Source organism: Euprymna scolopes, chromosome 17, assembly GCF_053919585.1.
Source record: "Euprymna scolopes isolate OS-2025 chromosome 17, ASM5391958v1, whole genome shotgun sequence".
NCBI classification, from domain to species: Eukaryota; Metazoa; Mollusca; class Cephalopoda; order Sepiida; family Sepiolidae; genus Euprymna; species Euprymna scolopes.
The window spans coordinates 11,459,581-11,479,919 of record NC_136498.1 but is presented as its reverse complement, the minus strand read 5'-3'; the positions used below and the strand labels follow the sequence as shown (position 1 = coordinate 11,479,919).

Below are 20,339 nucleotides of genomic sequence, written 5' to 3'. Positions count from 1 at the left end.
GCTCTAAACGTATCAAAGGCCTTTGATAGGGTATGGCATAAAGGTCTACTCCACAAAACATTCAGTTAAGGTATAGCTGGAAATGTATTCCAAATTATTAATTCATTTCTCTGTTATAGGTTCAGAAGAGTTGATGGGCAGAAATCAGAAGTTCACAGTATTAATGCTGGAGGCGCTCAGGGGTCTATCCTAAGCCCAACTCTCTTCCTGATCTACATTAATGATCTCCCAAATAACATCCTAAGATCATTTGTAGATATTATGCTGAGGACACTATGTCAACACTTCAAATGCCATAAACGATCAAGTTCTCCCTTATTCTCTCTCCTCTAATTTTGAGCACATGGTGCAATGGGGAAAGAAGTGGCTGGTTACTTTTAATGCATCTAAAACGAAGCTTCTATCTTTCCATCATCAACGCTCTGATCCCTGTCTAGCATCAATTAAAATAAATGGCTGTCGTCTTGGGGAGGCTACGATTCTGGGTCTGACCTTTACTCCTAAGAGATGGAACATACATCAAATTCCTTTCCAAGGCTGCTGAAAAAAATGGTGTGATCGTTCTATCGCTTCAGTGGATATCTCACTGCTAATTGCTAGAAGCATCTTATCCTGCCTTGACAGATTTCAAAACAGACTTTGTAGCTTAGTAGGGGTGTCCTTTTCTCTTCCCTGCAACCTCTTTCTCACAGAAGAGACTTTGCAAGCCTGTCTCTGCTGTATCGTTATTTTCATAGCTAGTGCTTGTCTGAACCAAGCAGTTTGAAAGATGTACTCTCAGACAGGGAGTCACTGGCCATTGTTGTTGGTGGCAGAGAAGGTTTCCTTCAATAATTACAAGAAACCTTCTCTGCCACCAATAGCAATGGCCAGTGACTCCCTGTCTGAGAGTACATCTTTTAAACTGCTTGGCCTAACGTTCACAGGAAACATGAGTTGGAACAATTATATTGAAAACATTGCCGGGGCTGCTGCGAAAAAGGTAGGCTCTCTCTACCGTGCTAGAAAACTACTGACACCTGAAAGTATCCTGTACCTCTATAAGGCCACCATTCGCCCATGTATGGAGTATTGTTGTCACATTTGGGCTCGTGCATCTGCTACTAGTCTCTCGCTCCTAGACAAGGTTCAAAAGAGAGTCGCCAATCTGATAGGCCCTGAACTGGCATCTAAGTTGAGCCTCTGTCCCATCGACAAAATGTTACATCCCTCTGCCTGTTCTACAAGTATTTTAATGGTGAATGCTCTGGTGAACTGCAGACACTTGTGCCCCCACGACGTAGACACCCTCGACAAACCCGACAGGCAGCTAAATCCCACCCCAACGCAGTAGAGATCCTTAGATGTAAAAGATCTTTCTACTCCAGTAGTTTCTTTCCCAGAACCGCTAGACTCTGGAATTCCATTCCAGGTTCCTTCTTCCCCAGCTGTACTGACGTGCAGAAGTTCAAGTGTAACGTGAATCGACATCTTGCTGCCCAAATCCCAACATAGTGCCCCAGTAGTTTTTCCCCCTGATAGTAGCCCCCTACACCAAAGTGGCAATGTGCCTTGTTTGGGGTGAAAATGTAATTAAAAAAAAAAAAAAAAACTCCAATCTATGGTCTCTCCTTGCCTGACTTTCATGAAAAACACTCGTCTAACTTAAACCACTGTCAATGATTTCCCCCACTCTTTATCTGTACTTAATCCTATACGTAGACTCCATGAACAAAGCTTCTTTTCTAGAACCGCACGCATATGTTCTGTTTTCCTGCTTTCCATCAGACTACAATATGGTTGTCTTCAAGTCCAACAACAACGATTACTGCGATATTTTCCTATTGACTTCCATAGACTTATTAACCCTTACCCTCGGTTACTCCTTTGTAAAAAAACAAAGTTCTTTATTGATACAAGCTTGGATGTTGTTTTGCAATCTTTCATTCTCACTTCTTTCAAGTCGCTTCTTTTCTTCATCGTTATTTCCTCCGTGGTTGCTACGCAAATAATTTTCTTTTCATGTAAAATAGACACAGGGAGACTTTCTTAGACTGAGAGTTTCTTAGCAGTTTTATTTAGCAGAGATTTGACTCAGGAAAAAGACACTAATATCTTTTTAGCTAATTATTTGATTATTTAGTTAACTTCTAAACAACATAAATGGTGGCATATGGACAGATATACTGGAGGGAAAATTTTGCAATTAGCGGTTATCAAAGTTTTTTTTTTACATTATTTACCTTGCGCAACTCAAAGCAGACTAGCAATGCGTTTCTGAAGTTTTAGATGAGGATTGGTTATTCGTATTATTTGGATTCTTCAGACTACTGTTCTCATATTGAGTGTCATTTTTCACAACTTTTCGGTCGATGTAACATCCGACCTTCTTCAAGTGTATTTTGTCGAACATGGACGGAATTTCGAACAGAACTCTTTATTTATTTATCATTCTCTCATTTTATCAGCCATAAGTGGATAGCGGTCCTAAGTAATTCGCAATTGTATTGTTCGGTTGCCCACATTGAGAATTAAACCTTCAATCTTCAACTGATTTTCCCAAGTACTCTAACCACTGTGCCACGTGTCCTTGTTATACACCTGAAAAGGCTGGAAATTACATCCACCAAAACATTGTGAAAATGACACTCAGGATGAGAATAGTAGTTTGAAGAATCCAAATCTACAGACTAGATTTTCTTCATGCGGTTCTAACAGACAGATTGATTAAAAAAAACTTTGTTTTGTTTTCTCACCTCAAAACACGTGGCGTTATTCATCATTTCAACGCATAACTTGGTTTTGCCTACGCCGTTTAACTTTGACTTTACATGTCGGCCATCCCTTATTTAGTTTGGGTTATCACGGCATGCACGAAATGTGACTGATGTCAAAATCCACACTAGCAAACTTAATAGTTATTGACACAGGATTCCTAATATGTAAAAATAGTTTACCGGCACATATGGCATGATATGTAGAGTGTTTATTAATGGGTTGGGAAAACGGGGTTACAATCCAAAGGGACACAGGTAGTCTAGTATATATATAATATATTACCAAAATAGTAATATACTAAAATACTGATACAAATACTAATATAGTTTACAATAAAACTATGAATATTTGTAATAGTCCAAAATCTAGTAGCTGGTTCTTACAAAACAATTGTCTAATTACCTCAAACTTTCAAGTCATAGCAAATAAAGAAGTTGAAAAGTTTTATATAAATAACACAAAAGACTTTTCAAAATAAATTTTACCCTCGCAGATCATTGGTTAACAATGAAGATATAAGGATCATTATTCACTTCTGAAAATTAATTAAAGACAACAAAGTACCAATAGTTAAATGGAAAATAATTAGAAAATCCCTTAACTTACCTTACTTTTTATGCCTTATGAATAATGTTGACGTTATTAGATTTTAAGATAGAGATAAATTGCTTAACAGAGGAAATGAAACTTTAATTAATTGCAAACTGAATGGCACCTCTCAGTCCCGTTTCTCATATTGCTTTTTTTGTAATTCTCAAATCACCAACCCTATTTTGATTTTAATTTCACTTGTATTTTTTAAAAACATCTTTCTTTTATATTATCTCTAAAGGCCGTTGAAACGTATTAGCCCAAAAGAGTAGATTTGTATACTTACCTGCACTTTTATACATTAATTCAAGGATGACTAAAAACAATGCCGAGATAAGCAGAGAGCACATACAGTGCCGAATATTTCCAAAATGGTCATCCATTTGATACTAGCCAGGTTCGTCATTGCTTCAGTGATTTGGTGAAAACCGCTGTGTCAATGTGGTTATGCCGTGTATTCTTTTTACCTGGGGTATAAACGGGTTGCTGGTCTCTTTTTATCCTGAGTGCCAGGCTTTCTACATCTGTATACGGATGTGTGTGTGTGTGTGTGTGTGTGTGTGTGTGTGTGTGTGTGTGTGTGTGTGTGTGTGTGTGTGTGTGTGTGTGTGCTAATAGGACAAATTACTGTAGATAGTCCACCTGCAGAGGAAGACCCGGAAAACTACTGGAGGCCTCTATTTGAAACAGAAGATAAATACAATCAAAAAGCCCAGTGGATTGAACATATTATTAGGCTCAACGAAACCAAGCCTCAGATGCTAGAACCAGTTATAACTCCTGGTACAGTAACAAGAAAACTGGCACAATTATCCAACCACAAAGCACCTGGCATCGACAATATCCAAAACTTTTGGCTGAAACAATTGACTGCACTCCATCACCACTACAGTGATTGCTTCAAAAGGATACTAAGAGGTGAAGAAGCAACACCAACCTGGCTGACAGAGGGGGACACCAGCCTCATACCCAAGACCAAGGAGACACAACACCCAAATAAATACAGGCCAATATGCTGTCTAACAACTACCTACAAGCTTTCACTTGTCTGGTAGCCGATGATATATATGACCATCTATCTTCTGGGACCTACCTTGAAAAAGAGCAGACAGGGTGCATAAGAAAATGTCTCGGTACCAAAGACCAGTTTTCGATCAACAAGACCATCTTAGAAGACTGTAGGAAGAGGCAAAGAAACCTGAGTATGGCATGGATCGATTACCAGAAGGCATTTGACAGCGTGCCACACTCATGGCTACTTCGGTGCCTTGAGTTATACAAGATCCACCTGATAATTAGACAAACACTAGTGGCTCACCTTCAGATGTGGAAAACCACAATATCATTAAATCACAATGGAGGAATGACTATCATCCCTGAAGTAAAAATCAAAAGGAGAATATTCCAAGGTGATCGTTTATCTCCCTTACTCTTCTGTATAGCAATAGACCCACTTAGCAAACTCCTGAATAACAATCCGAACGCCTACAATTTGAGTCAGGGATGCCATCGAGATGCAAACAAGAAAGTAAACCATCTGCTCTTCATGGATGACCTTAAACTGTATGCCAGCTCTGACACGGATCTGCACCAGCTTCTGCAGGTAGTACACACATTTTTCAAATGACATCGGAATGAAGTTTGGCCTGGATAAATGTGCCAAGTGTACACTCAGAGCTGGGAAGAAGACCCACACAGAAAATATGCAGCTTAATGAAGACATCGACATCAGGGATCTAGAAGAGCATGAGCCTTATAAGTACCTTGGCATTGAGGGAAACGAGAACATACAGCATGCCAAGATGAGGGAGAAGATTAGTAAAGAATATGTACGCCGGGTGAGGAAAATATGCAAATATAAGGAAGATTTGCGAAACATAGCTCACAAATAAAAATATAATTGCTATCCCAGTAATACCATATAGTTTTGGTATCATTGACTGGCCACAGAAATACATAACCGGCTAGATGTAAAGACACAGAAGCTATTAACACTTCATAAAATAATATATAGAAATCAGTGTCTACTAAGACTATATTTGCCCAGGGAAGAAGGAGGTCTGGCACTATCAGAGATCAATCATCAACATAGGGTAACTATTGTGAGCACCGGTCAGTATCTAAGAAGTTCCTAGAATCACCCTTTCTCAATAGTATACGAACATCAAGAGACAAGAGCCAGCAGAACAACATCAGTTACCCAGCTGGCCAAGCATTTTGGTCAGGGCTGTCTCACAAATGAGGATGAAGCACCAAACAAGCCACAGAAATAGCAAGAAAGAGCCGGCAGAAATATACCAAGACCTTCCAAAGGATGAACCCTAAAGAATGGGAGCAACATCAGCGTGCAAAGTATTTTTGGGGAAACTCTCTCCGGAATACATAGACAAAGAAGGTTCCTTGGACTGGCTCAAAAAAGGAGCCCTTCACCACGATCAGGAAAGGGTTATAATGGCTGCCCAAGACCAGGGATTGATGACCAATGCATTCAACAAAATGACAGGTATCAGAAATGACACCAAATGCAGGTTCTACCATGCAGAATTGGAAAGTGTGTGTCATCTGACATCAAGTTGCAAGGTTCTTTTAGGGGACAGCTACAATACAGCGAGACATGATGGAGTGTGTAAGTACCTCCATTGGACCATCTGTAAAAAATTAAACATCTAGTGTAGCAGAAAATCCTGGGAAGATCAACCTGAAAGAACAGTTGGAAATGACTTATATTCCATACATTACGAGCATGTAATCCCTACAGCTACCTACCTTGAAAATGCTGCCGTGAAACCTGACATAGTTATATGAAATACGTCAGAAAGAGTGGCAACCTTGATTGAAGTAAGTGTCCCTAATGATGGCGGTCTGGACAGAGCTGAAAGGGGGAAGCAGACTAAATATCAAGGTCTCATGTATGATATGAAAAGAAACTGGAGTCTTTAGGAGATATCAATCATACCAGTTATTATAGGTGCCACAGGGCTTATGAAGAAAAACCTGAAGTCCTACATTATACCACTATCAGCCAGTCACTGAGGTGTGATCGACAGACGTGTTATAGTAAATGTCTTAAAGCGGTCTTATGAAGATATGAAGATGGGCCAGTCATTAGGGTCTGTGTAGCAAGAAGAAAATCATACCTGAGATGTTGGATCTGGGTGTGGCTCCTTTCTTTTCTCAAGATGATCTCTTCACCCTGGTGGCATTCTGGTGGGAATCTTCATCTCTTTGTCCTTAGGGCCGCCTTTCGACTTAAGACATGTATGGAGACATTTATGGCAGGCAAGAAAGACGACACGCGACACAATTGTAATATATATGAGAAATCTTAACTATTTATTTTACAAAATATATATAACAAAAACTTTAACAATTAAAAAACTGGATAATCGGCTTTTCAAAGCTAACTAACCTAACTAGTATTGAGGGAGGGGGTGCTCCCCCCACTTACAGAGAGACAGAATATGCGTATTCACTTCATGGTGGTCGTGCAGGAAAGAGAGAGAGCTCTAGGAAAGTGAATTATTGGAAGGCGTTTCTTTGTATCTCTACGCACATGGCCAAATAACCACTCGGTCATGCCGCAGAGTGTGTTAGAAACAGTGGCACAAATAAATAGTGCCACAACATAACTAATATTCCTGGTGAACCAAATACAAAAGAGATCCAGACAATTGCACTTAAGGGAACAGCGAGGATACTAAAAAGAACTCTCGGTTGGTTTCAATAAAAAGCAGAGCAATGTTGGCAGCTGGTTTGGCTGCCCCATACCCAGCATTACAATTTTCAAAGGAAGAAAATTTAAAAAAGCAAACAAATGTTAGAATCAACTCGATGTATGTCTGTGGTTCCTTTGAGACACAATCAAGAGGAAACAACTCAGCAGTACTTAAGAACGGTGCACCACTAGAATCTTTTCCCGACAGTTCCATGCATCCTAAAATTTATTGACCCTTTTCCAAACAGAATCTAAAAATTTATAGGCCCTTTTTTAAACAGATTTGAACTTCAGACTAACCAGTTGTTATACATTTTTGCTCATATCTGTTTTTGCTCTCCGCAATCTAGGTGGCAATATTGAAATGATCAACTTGAAGTCTCTGTTGCAGTACTTGCACATTCCCAATCTGCAGATGTTCCTTGCTAACGCTTTGCGAAAAACAGATTTGAGGCTTATTCAAGCGAGTCGGTTTGTTGAACTCTACCGGTCCCTACCCACAGTATTTGGTGCGCCTTTCAATCTGACTCTCAGTTCAACACGACTAAACTCACTAAATATGTCAGCTTCAATGGGCCTCGGTCAGCTTCTGCCACCCAAAAATATTGCTATGAACGTCGGACTGCAAACAGAGTAAGTACCACTCTTCACTTTCTTTGATTGATCTGTTCGAATAGAATTACTTTCATTTGTGAAGTTTTAATCTCCCTTTTTTATTATTGTTTTTACTTTTGCGGTTATCATTTATTCAGGCCAAAAGTCACTCGAGGCAGATGAACACGTATGATCATGTATTAAAAGTTTCTTTTTTTGTTTAATCAGGAGTCACCACTTATTAAGGCCTGAAGGTCACTTCAGGATAAGGGTTAATGAATGTAAGATTGGTAGTGCAATAATGGTGTAAATTGAGTAGAATTTGATTATTTATGAGCACGGCTCAATGTTCCACAGGCGGAAGTTCTGGGAAAGAAACTTTGTTCATGGAATCTGCGCTTCGATTTAGACACAGATAGTGGGGAAAAACTGGTTGTAGAACGTCGAGTGTTTTTTGTGAAAGTTTGGCAAGGGGGAACCAATGATTGAAGTTCAGTCGAGCACCTGCCATGAAAATATTGGTAGAGCAGCGTTTCTTATGTGGGAAAAAGGTTGCAGTGAAGAGAAAAAGGGGATCATCTATTAGGTTTTGAAGCCTGTCAAGGTTGGCTAAGGCGCATAAAGCAGTTCCTGCCCAGATGTTTTGAAATTGTAAATTACTTACCGTTAAAAAAAATCAATAGTAAAAAATAGTTGGAAACACACCAGGACTAACACCGCTTGTACTTTCCATGACAAGATCTTAAAGAGAAAAAGAAATAAAATTTTAATTGTAAAACGGACAATTCTTTTTATATCTTCCCACAGAAGAAATTTTGCGAGTTTGTCTCTGCTCTACCATTATTTTCATGGCAAGTGCTCGACTGAACTCCAATCTATGCCCCCCCTTGCCAAACTTTCACAAAAAACACTTGCTTTGATACAACCATTATATATGATTTTCCTCACTCTCAATATGAGTTATTCCGATTGCTGATTTTGATTTTTTTACTTACAAGAAAGATGGGGGCGTTGTCTATATGACAGAGAAAAAAATTGTTAAAAACGGCAATAGTGTAATATTTATTACTCTGATATTTTTCTGTATCGATAATAAATATTGACGTATTAACCGAGCTGTCTGAATATGGTGGCCCTTTGTTTTTGGTACTTCTGCAGCATAATGGGGTTTCAAACAAACACATTTCAAGTAAAAAAAATACTACTACATACTTTCGTGTCATGTCAAAATTAGTATAAATTGTAAAAATGATGCAAAATGATCCAAAACATTGTAGATACTAAAAGTCCAACATTTTTACGTTAAAAAACAGATTTTCACTAAAGAAAAGGAAAGCAAGGGAGATAAGTCAAAATAACAGATTGCAATTACCTCTCCTGGACTAAATCCTTCCACTTTTAAACATACGAAAAACTCTATAATTCGATAAATTTTATTTTTAGTGTAATTATTTTTTATTGGATCATATTTTTTTATTGGATAAATTTTATTTTTAGTGTAATTATTTTTTATTGGATCATATTTCGTAATTTCTGGAACTAATACTAATTTCGACATGACAGATAATGCTTTTTATTTTCCTGAAATACATTTGTTTTAAATCTTATTATACTGTATCCTGTTTTCCGTTCGCAGTTTGTTACACACCAGTATGACCTCGTAGATAATAATCATCCAGGGTGGGTTATCGCCCTTTGATTAAGCTGTACACTACAAAACATATTTTTAGCGACTCTATAAGTCACTCCACTGGTTCGTCGGTCTGTCAGTCGGTCTGTCGGTCTGTCCGTAACACATTTGTGCTTGGCCTTTTTGGTTAAGATCAAAGGTCTGTTGTAAATAGATGCTGTTCTTAGCTGTTTAAGCTTTTCTTGACCTTTTGGGCAAGATCAAAGTGTAGTACCAGTCTCAGGGCTTGATGGTCTACCCTACGAATTCTACTTGAGGCTGTCGCCCATGTTGGTCCCTATTTTGAAGGATATGTTCAACCATTGGTTTGTTCAGGGCTCCAAACCGGGGTAGGTGACCAAAGGAGTGATTACATTGCTAACGGCATGGTGGGGAGGAAGATTTAGACGATTTCAGGCCTTTGACTCTGTTAAACACAGTTAAAGATCTTGGCCAAGGTTCTTGCGAATCGGTTGCAGTTTGTCATCACTGACTTGATCGAACCAGACCAGAGCTATACTGTGAAGGGAAGATCGATTCAGGACAATCTTCATCTGATATGCACGATCATAGAGGGGACACAAGACGACGCCGAGGCCACACTGATCAGTTTGGATCAGTCCAAGGCTTTCAATAGAGTGGATCATCAGTTCCTGGGATCTGTGCTGGAGGCCACCGGATTTAATTCAGACTTCCGCAAGTGGATCTCTGTACTGTATGACAGGCCGACGGTAGCGGTGCAGATCAATGGTAAGCTGTTGGAGTCTTTTGCCGTCTCCCGGTCGGTGCAACAGGGTTGTCCGCTGTTGCCTCTCTTGTACGTCCTGGCGTTGGAACCCCTCCTTTGCAAGTTAAGGGACGAGGGGACTACACCAGTCCTGAATGGGATAGCTCTCCCTGGAAGCACACGAGCCAGGGTTGCTGCGTTCGCTGATGACATCACCATGTTCGTGTCTTGCCCCATGGACATTCAAACGGTCACCGAGGTGCTCGCTCGATATGAAGAAGTTACAGGGGCCGTCTTCAAGCGCAGTAAGTCGGTAGGTCTGCGGTTGAGTACCTGGACCGGAGTAAATTTGCTTCCGAGCATCTTCAATTAGACCAAGGGCCGGTCCGGATCCTCAGTGTGTGGTTCGGACCAGGTCTCCTGTTTTACAAGTATTTTAATGGTGAATGCTCTGACGAACTGCAGACACTTGTGCCCCCACGACGTAGACACCCTCGACAAACCCGACAGGCAGCTAAATCTCACCCCCATGCAGTAGATCCCTAAATGTAAAAGATCTTTCTACTCCGGTAGTTTCTTCCCCAGAACCGCTAGACGCTGGAATTCCATTCCAGGTCTCTGCTTCCCCAACTGTACTGACATGAAGAAGTTCAAGTGTAATGTGAACCAACATTTTGCTGCCCATATCCCAACATAGTACCCCAGCAGTTGTTGCTCCTGATAGTAGCCCCCTACACGAAAGTGGCAATGTGCAACCCCATATATAAGACCTTGGTCAATATAGGGGCAACCTTTCATACTAATTGTCACTATCCAGCTCCCCTACTCCCCGGGGAGTTGGTCCCCATTTCCCTATCACTCCTTACATTAAAAATCGGCCTTGTGCCTAATTTGCTCAGTGGGGGAGCAAATAAATACCCCCCCCCTTTTCTTCGCCTTTTGGCCAAGATCAAAGTGTAGTATCTGTTCTTACTACATGCTGTACTTATTGTGATATAAAGTGGAGGATCACTTTTCTGTATTAATTTAATGTAAAATGATCATCTGCATTACAACCAGTCAGTCTCAAAGCCATTCAAGTCATTCTCCAGATCATTCAAGTTGTTTTTTAAGCATTCAAGTCATTTTAAGGTCATTCAATTCATCCTTAAGTTCATTAAAGTCATTCTAAGTCATTTACTTTTTATTTATTTAAGTCATTTTAGCCCATTTTTCGGTCATTTTAGTTTATCTTTTAGAATTTCATGTCAATCCTACATTCACGCATTCATTCATTACACAAGAGCACGTGGCTAATGGCTATCAGCCTTGTTGATCACATATTCAGTAAATAGACAAAAACTAAAGAGGCCTCCATAGCATTGTTTAAACCTTTATAGGCATTTAAATAATACTATTTTATTTTTTCAGGTTTGCTATGGAATTTAATGCCCAGATGGAACTATCCTTACCGGGTTTGAAACCACATGGATTGGCAGTAAGTACAGGTGTTAATTTAAACGCCGGTGGATCAGGTGGACTGACCCTTACGAGCGAAGATCGATCAAGCTCTGGTGTGGTTCAATATTGGAAAAGTAGGATTCATATTGATAATATCTATGAAACGACAGATCTTCTTAAAATCAAGTAAGTTTTTCACTAAAAGATTCCATACTCTTTTCAAACGTACATTGTGTCAACTATTTATCTTTTTAGTGATAACTCTTCCCAAACTGAATGGTGTTTCCCGGGGGCTAAAATAGGGATTATACAATATCATGCATTATAATGAAAATAAGTTAGTCAGTCGAAAGTGCTCAATATCTTGGATAGAGCAGGTATGTTTAAAAGTCGCCTCGTTTGTAATAAACAGTGTTTTGTTATACTATTTTATACAAGAAAATCTACTTGACGTTGCTAGGCATCACAATAGGAATATGTTATATCCTTACTTTAAATAAAAATGCAGCAAGAAACACGGGGTTATGGGTGAAAGACAAAGGAATTTATTTACAAGGGAATACAGGTGACATAAGAGTTACTCGACATCTTGTTCTCTTCCTGTCTTGTTTACTTCTCTCTCAGTCATGTGAGAGAGTATAGTTCATTTCATATATGAAGGGATGTTAGGTCATTCCATTACATCACCTTTCTCCCAAGCTAAATTCTTCCATAGAATTTTGCTTCTACTATTTTTTCTTTTTTAAACTTTGTCCAAAAAATTCGGCACTTTTCCTTTTCCTTTTCCTTTCACGTCTCCTCACCATTTGTGTTTGCCGATTTTTTACTTTTGGAGAGTGACTGGATTTCTGATTTACTGGTATTTCCTTGTTTGGAAGTTGTATATGGAAAGTGTCATCTAGCACTTCCATTGGTAACTCTTGGGTTCTGACTGTTTCTATGTATCAGGGTCTCAGTTGGTTAATGTTTTTTTGTGGAAAAAAGTCTGCCCTTTTATAATGTAAACCATTCTCCCAATTCTTCTTGAGATTATGCCTTCTTCCCCAAAACTCTTCCCTGCCCGATAATTTTCGAAGAAAACTTTATCCCCGTCATTGTAAGTCTTGTACCTTACACTATCCTTGATACTTTTTTTTTTTACTTTTTCTCTTGGGATTAACCGGTCGAACAACAAATGTACCTTCCTGGCAAAACATAATTTCAGCTGGGAGTAATTTAGCATTTGTATTTGTATTTGGTGTTATCCTATATATTGCTAAGAATTTTTGAATGCTTTTTTCTTCTGTGTCGATGTTATTATTCTTTTTTAAAGCTCGTTTCAAAGTATCGATAAATCTTTCTGCTTGTCCGTTTGATCGAGGGTTAAAAGTTGGTGTTGTAATGTGTTCAATGGCCAGTGCCTCACAATAGTGCTTGAATTCTTGACCTGTGAACATAGTGCCATTATCACTAACAATTTCTTTCAGAACTCCGAACCGACTAAATACCTCGTCCAGCGCTTTTATTGTGTTTGCCGCTGTAAGGTGTTTGTATTTAAAACTTTCTGGACATTTCGACATACTATCTACGATTATTAGGTAATAATATCCATTCAGAGGTCCTACGTAATCGATATAGATGCGTGTCCAGGGTACATCTGTTTTAGGCCAAGGTTGTGTCCGTATGGGGGGAGATCTTGCGGCTAGTTGGCAACCTCTACATAATTTCACCATTTCCTCAATGTCCTGATTCATTCCAGGCCAGTATGTGAATCCTCTCATTAGGCCTTAATTCTGAAGATTCCAGGATGTCCCATGTGGAATTCCTTTAGGATTTTCTTTTGTAATACTTGCGGTATTACCACTCTGTCTGCATACATCAGAGTTTCATCACACATAGAAAATGGAAACATTTTTAATCCTTTTCTATTCTTTTCATCTTGTCCCACTTGTTTTTTTTATATTATTTATATATTTACCTGTTTTCGATGCTTTCTTTATTTCCTCAAGTGTAACAGGAAGTTCCCTAACAGTATTTAGTAATATATCTGTTAGTTCATTTTCTTCTTTTAGTGCTGCTATAACAGTTTCTTCAAATTCAGTTTTACTGGGGATCAATCTCGACAACCGATCTGCATATGCAATTTTACTAGATACTAGGTGCTTCATTTTGAAATCATAATTGAGCAAAATAATACTCCATCTCTGTAATCTATTTGTCGTATGATTAGGAATCCATTTTTTGTACCAAAAATCGATAGTAATGGTTTATGGTCCGTTTCTAAGATGAAAGATCTTCCATGAATGAATCTATGAAACATTCTCACGGCATACACAATCGCCAGACCCCCTTTTTCAATCTGACTGTACTTTCTTTCATCGGCTAATAAAACCCTTGAGGCGTGAGAAATTGGTTTAGTAAATCCATCTTCCATTCTGTCTAGAAGCACCGCTCCTAAACCGTATTCGCTCACATCTGCCGCTACAATTAAATCCTTTTTCGGATCGTAATGTGCTAACGCTAGATCTGATAAAAACATCTTTTAATATTTTAGAATGCTTCCTCACATTCCTTTGTCCAGAGCCATTTTTTATTCTTCTTCACTAATTCATTTAATGGTACTCTTAGTTCGTGCATATTTGGGATATAAGAATTATAGTAGTTTGCTAGACCCAATAATGACTGTAACTTCATTACATTGCCTGGTCTAGGCATGTCTCTAATTGCTTCTGTCCTATTTGGGTTAGGTCTTTTACCTTTCCAATCAATTATTTGTCCCAAATATTCAATCTGGTCCATACCAAAATTACATTTTTCGAGAGCCACTTTGAATTCGTAGTCTTATATTTTCTAGAATACCTTCCGAATATGGTTTTTATGTTCTTCGACATTTTTGCTTCTTATCAAAATGTCTAAATAAGCCATTGCAAAATCCAAGCCTGCTAGCATGGCATCCATAATTTGTTGGAATAAATTTGGTATTACTTTCAACCCAAACGGCAATTGTTTTAGAGAAAATGATCCTTTATGAGTATTCATTGTCAGGTATTTAGAACAATCTTTGTGGACTTTTTTCAGCAAATATGCTTCTGACAAGTCAATTTTTGTGAAAATTTCTCCTATTTTTAGAAAATATTTCCTCAGGGGTAGGGAGTGGATAGTTATGATCCTTTAAGCAATTATTCAGTCCTGTCGAAAAATACCCATACCCTGATTTCTTTCTTTTTCTTTTTCACATAAAATGTGGGTGATGCCCATTCCGATGAGTCCACTTATTTTATTACTTCGATTTCTTTGATACATTTTTAAAATCCTTCCTCAAATCCCCAACAAATCTTCCTGGCAGTTTGGGACTTTCAGATCCTGTCACATTTACTCTTTTGCAAAATGAGTTCATTGGTTTCTCCCATAAATTGAAAAGTATCATCAAATCTATACCGAATAGATTAGAATTTTTTCCAGGTATCACATATTTTAGTTTTTAACGTCTTTTCATTCAGGGCCACATCAGTATAAGATTCACCTTTAAATTTTAATCTATTTCCAGACATTCCTCTTTCAATTTTCTTTGTGTTTTGCAGCTTTGGAGAACCAATTTTCTTCCATGTTGTTTCATCAATTAATGATATGTCACTTCCAGTATCCAAAAGACAGTTTACTTTCCGGCCATTGATTCTAACTTCAATATATTTCCTTTTTTTACCACTTTTTAGAACCAATGGTCTTTATTTCAGGCTTACAGTATTTCTCCTTTTTGCATACTGTTGACTTGTGTCCTTTACGCCCGCACTTATAGCATATTTTGCTTTTGAAGTAGCACTCTTTTATGAAGTGATTCTTTCCTCCACACGTCTTACAGTATTTTTTTACATAGTGGTCACCTTGCTTTACCCTTTGTATTTTGTCAACATTTTTCTCTTCAATACTAGTATTATCTTGTTTTAAATTTAACAGTTTCTGGCATTCCTCAGTAACTTTCTGTAAGGTTATTTCTATGTCTTAGTTCATAATGGATAATATCCTAGAACGAATCTCTTTATCCTTCGAGGATGTATACCCTTGTACAAATATCAAGCATTTAAACATGTACTCATTTAGGTCTTTCAACTTAAATAACTCGCATTGGGCATTTACTCTCCCAGCATAGGCGATAAAGTCTTCATCATCTTGTTTCAAAATATTTAAACCCCTATAACGAGTATAAAATAAGCTATCCCGTTCCCCGAAAATGTTCGATAAAATTTCTATAGTCTCTTTAAAAGAAATATCCTCGGGTTTCCTTGGAAGTATAAAATTTGTATACTTGGTATTTTCATGGAAACCCAGTTTTTTTCAACAATAAAATAATTTTTTCTTCATCCGACCAGGCCTGACATCGTTTGAAAAAATATTTTCGTATCTACGATAATATGCTGGAAACGGTAAGCCATTACTTGGTTCATATAAAAATTCTGTCAGCGAATTTGCAATTACTTCCGGAGTGAACCGACAATCCTTTGTTTCTTCTTGTTCTTTTAATATTGTTTTTAATACGTCACTTTGTTTTAACTGCTCTTTTTGTAAAAATTCCATCTGACTTTGCTGCTCTGCTAATGCTAATTGTATCGTTTTTGTAAACTCGGCTAATTGTTCCATGTTGAAGAATTTTTTTAAACACAGTAATGAAACAAAAGGTTAACAGTACCTGCAAAAAAAAATTAAATAAATTCACTGAATATTTTTTTAACCATAAAAAAAACATTCTTCTGTTTGCAACACATATGAAATTGACACTAAAACACATCCTACACGTGTTTTTTTTCGCCGTATTTTTTCTTCTTATGAAACAAAAGAAATTTGAAATGGACACTTTTAAAAATTGTTCCTTTCAATGCTTCATAAAATGTCAATTTCTCTTTTTTTTCAGTAGGACCGTAATAGACAGAATTTAAAAAATATATAACTTACTTTTTGTGTGTCTTAGCTTTTTTTTTATCAGTAGTTGAATTTATCCGTGCCGTATATTCTTCTCTTTGCTTTCCAATATTTTTGGCTTAAAGTTCCGTTTTTATTTGTTCGAATCCTGTCGCCATTTATTATATCCTTACTTTAAATAAGAATACAGTAAGAAACACGGGGTTATAGGTGAAAGACGAAGGGGTTTATTTACAAGGAAATACAGGTGACATAAGTGTTACTCGACATCTTGTCTTATTCTCTTCCTGTATTTTTTTTTCTTCTCTCTCAGTCACGTAATTGAACGATGCAAACTCCGGATTTAGTATTCTGTTTCTTAGCTAATGTCATTACTCTACAAAGAAAGAGTTTTGATAGAGCTTGTGGACATCCTTAATTTTATTTGGCATTTCCGATAATTCCTCAAGGGCTACTAGTTTTTATTTTTTCATTTTTACATAAAAAAGAAACTTCTCTTATTGGGGAAGTGAGAAACTTAACACTATTTAATATCTTCTATATAGTCTTTATGGTACCGGGCAACGCCGGGTAGCCGTGTTAGTCACTAAGTGAGACAATCACCAGTGTTTAACAGAAGAATAAGGTTTTATTACAGTAATGCAATTTCGCCAATGTAAATTCTGTTACTTGACTAGCTGAGTGGATCACAGTCAAATTAGTATATACTTATCGGAAAACACTTTTGTCGAGCTTAGAGAAAATTAAAGTTTTCACATAAGTATGTCAATGGAAGTCGAACTGGACACATCGAATAATGCATGTTTGCTAAGGGCACATGCTCAAAGCAGTTGGCAATTAAGGTAGTGTGGTTTGAGTTGTCCACCTATGCAAATTGGTTGTTTGGAGAAATGGAAAACTAGATGGCTCTGTGTGGTTTGAGTTGTCCCCCTTTGCAAATTGGCTGTTTGGAGAAATGGAAAACTAGATGGCTCTGGTTGATAGTCAATTTGCATAAGTGGAGAAATGGGCAGCATATAAACGGTACTTTTTTTTAAGCAGGCGTGAAGAGCGCAGAGAGTGAAACGACGGTTGGAAGAAGTGACGGCGAATTATTTTTGGACGTTGAAGAGCTCGACCTTTTGGAAGGAACAGCTGTGTCTTATATATATATATATTTAATTTCATTTTTTTCTACTTCACGACAAGAGAATAAAACTTTGAATATCGTCAAGAGTGAAACATTACCCATCCACGAACTGTTTGCATGTTATCCATCTTAATTAAGTAGATTAGTTTACTAAATAATTGGCCAAAACAACTGTGTCTTTCTATCCTGTGTGTGTGTCAATTCTCCCCAGAAATATAACCTTCGAAACTTTCAGCGAACGTTTCTGCATTTCTTTCTGCAGGAAAAAAAATCTTATTCATCTAGCACCAATGGTGAAGAATCTACGAAAGAGAATGACTTTAGAGATATTTATTTGGTCGTGAAGAACATTTTGTTGGTGTTGATAATTAGATTTAATTCTAATTTTGTTATTGTTGTTATTGCTGTTCTTGTTATTGTAAATTCTTTTCTTTGTTTAATTTTTCCAACCAATCTTTCTAGACATCGCATATTCATCTTAAGAGCGGGAGAATATGAAAGAGTTTCAGCCGACCAAAATCCTTCGATCAAGAAATACGTTTTTGATGGTTGCACCGGACCTCGAATCAAAGCGCTTCTCGGTCGGAAAATATGCATTCAAATGTCCTACCCCAATGTCTACGAATCAAAACATCATCCTTATACACCTTTAACAGGCGACGTGGATTTCCGATTCTTCGTTGTCCCCAACGACATGTGAGTATTTCGACATTTTTTTTTAAATTCATCTACATTTTTTAATTCATCTACAATCTTCACTTGTGTCGAAATTCTGTTAAATATTTACTTACTAGCTGGCAGTCCAACGTTGGCCGCCTTAAACGTGATATTTTAATTTATGTAGATTGGATATGCATTATTGTTACATAGAATTATCATTGAAGTTATCACTAGGGTTATCATAGAGGGGCACCAAATTGACGTTTGGTGTATAACATAAAAGGGGAGGACCATAATTGTATTTGTTGTCATGGAATGATTATTATTAGAATGAAAGGAGATTATGCGTGTCATAAAAGAATTCCGTGTGCGTATGATCGTCTAGTTTCATATGCGGTTGTGTGTGTTCATATCTAATTGTTCATATACTTTTGTGTGTGTGTTACATGCATTTTCTTCGACATACCTTACTTCATGTGTCGTCGATGTTGATCCATCTGGAATTAATCTTCTCTTGGAGGGAGACTGGTACCTGTTAGACGAAGATTTATCACTCCAAGACGATGAATTGGTTTTATAGTTTTTTATTTCCTTCCAGATGTCGACACAGAATATGGAAGTGAATCTTGCTTGCTTTGAACACGTCAGCGTCCCCCACCCCCAGTGAAGGGGAGGGAACAGCTATTAAGCCGTCCGTCTTCTTCAAAGCCCAAATCCAGTCTCTCAGATCTAGCCAACCTGACCACGTCACTCATACGTAATCTGGTCAGCTGACCCTCGCTTCTGGTAAACGTGTCTACACTCCACGTTTACTCACCTCTCTCTCTCTCTCTCTCTCTCTCTCTCTCTCTCTCTCTCTCTCTCTCTCCATTCTTTAACATTATGATAGAATCAATCTTCTAATGATTATTATATATTACAAGGAATAATTTGCCTGGTAGACTAATTCGAAAACAAAATAATGATGACAATGTCGTTCATCAAATTCCGTCTGTGTTTTTTTACAACATCATCAGCTTAATGATGTATGTCATGGAAAAGCCACTTATGATCAATGTTTAGTTTTAAAATATGCAAATGAAGAAACGATTTGCGGTGATTTTAAATCGTATGCTTTTTTTTATCGTAAATTGAATTCATTCGGGCTCGAACAAGGAATCATTCGATCTGTAGTCAAATGCTCTACTACTAAGCTATATCTCCAGATTTATTATAATAATATAAGAAATGATTTGCTGAAAGTTTATTATTTCATATTGCCGGTGTAACGTAAACAATTTCGTTGTGAAAGATCTTTTTTATCGATAAGAGAGAAAATTATTTTTAAGTTCGGATTTTTTCAAGAACATTGCCAAACATATTGTTAGAGAATGGATCGAGAGAGAGAGAGAGAGAGAGTGAGAGAGAGAGAGAGAGGTGTATAAATTATATTGAGACACGTTGACCGGAAGTCAGGATCAGCTGATCGGATTGCGTGTGAGTCACATGATCAGGTTAGCTGAATCGTGGAGATTTGGTTTAGACTTAGAAGAGGATGGACGGCTTCACCGTTTACTTCCCCCTTCACTGAGGGGAGGGCGCTGATGTGTGTAGAAACAAGACCAAGAGAAACCACATAAGCCAGATTCACTTTCCATCATTCTGCGAGACATCTGGAAAGTGAAATAAAGCTATAAAACCAATTCATCGTGTTGGAGTGAATGAATATTCGTCTAAAACAAGTACCAGTCTCCCCTCCAAGACGAGACATTTCCAGATGGACCAACATCGTGACGCAGAAGGTATGTCTGAAAATACATGAACTACACACACACACGACATATGAACATATCATTTAATAGAAAGAAAAGCTAGACGATCACATGACATTAACTCTGACTAGACGGTCACACACGATCCCCTTTATGATACAACAAATATATAATATACGTCACCTCTTCAAATCCCTTATTAGAGATAACAACGCAACAATATGAATTGCCTTTGTGTGAAATTTGAAAAAGATAAACCTATAAGGAAGGAACCTCCCCCCCACCACCACCACCACAGACACACATAAAGTGACCTTTATAGAATAGTAGAGATAGAAATAGAGATTATACAGAAGGAAACTTATTGAAAGGAGAGTTTAATATGGGAGTCCCATCACATGTTGGGCAGACAA

General features: G+C 37.8%; 1 protein-coding gene and 1 pseudogene across 1 annotated transcript in view; both read left to right on the top strand.

The window, feature by feature from the left end:
• The window catches only part of LOC145296661 (uncharacterized), a 214,994-nt gene that overhangs the window by 98,067 nt on the left and 96,588 nt on the right, over positions 1–20,339 (top strand). Inside the window, exons 16-18 of the mRNA XM_080142600.1 lie at positions 7,414–7,696; positions 11,464–11,679; positions 17,978–18,211. Of these exons, the coding sequence (XP_079998726.1) occupies positions 7,414–7,696; positions 11,464–11,679; positions 17,978–18,211 (733 nt within the window). The remainder of the gene's footprint in view (positions 1–7,413; positions 7,697–11,463; positions 11,680–17,977; positions 18,212–20,339) is intronic.
• On the top strand, positions 10,977–11,099 carry LOC145297185 (U2 spliceosomal RNA; annotated as a pseudogene).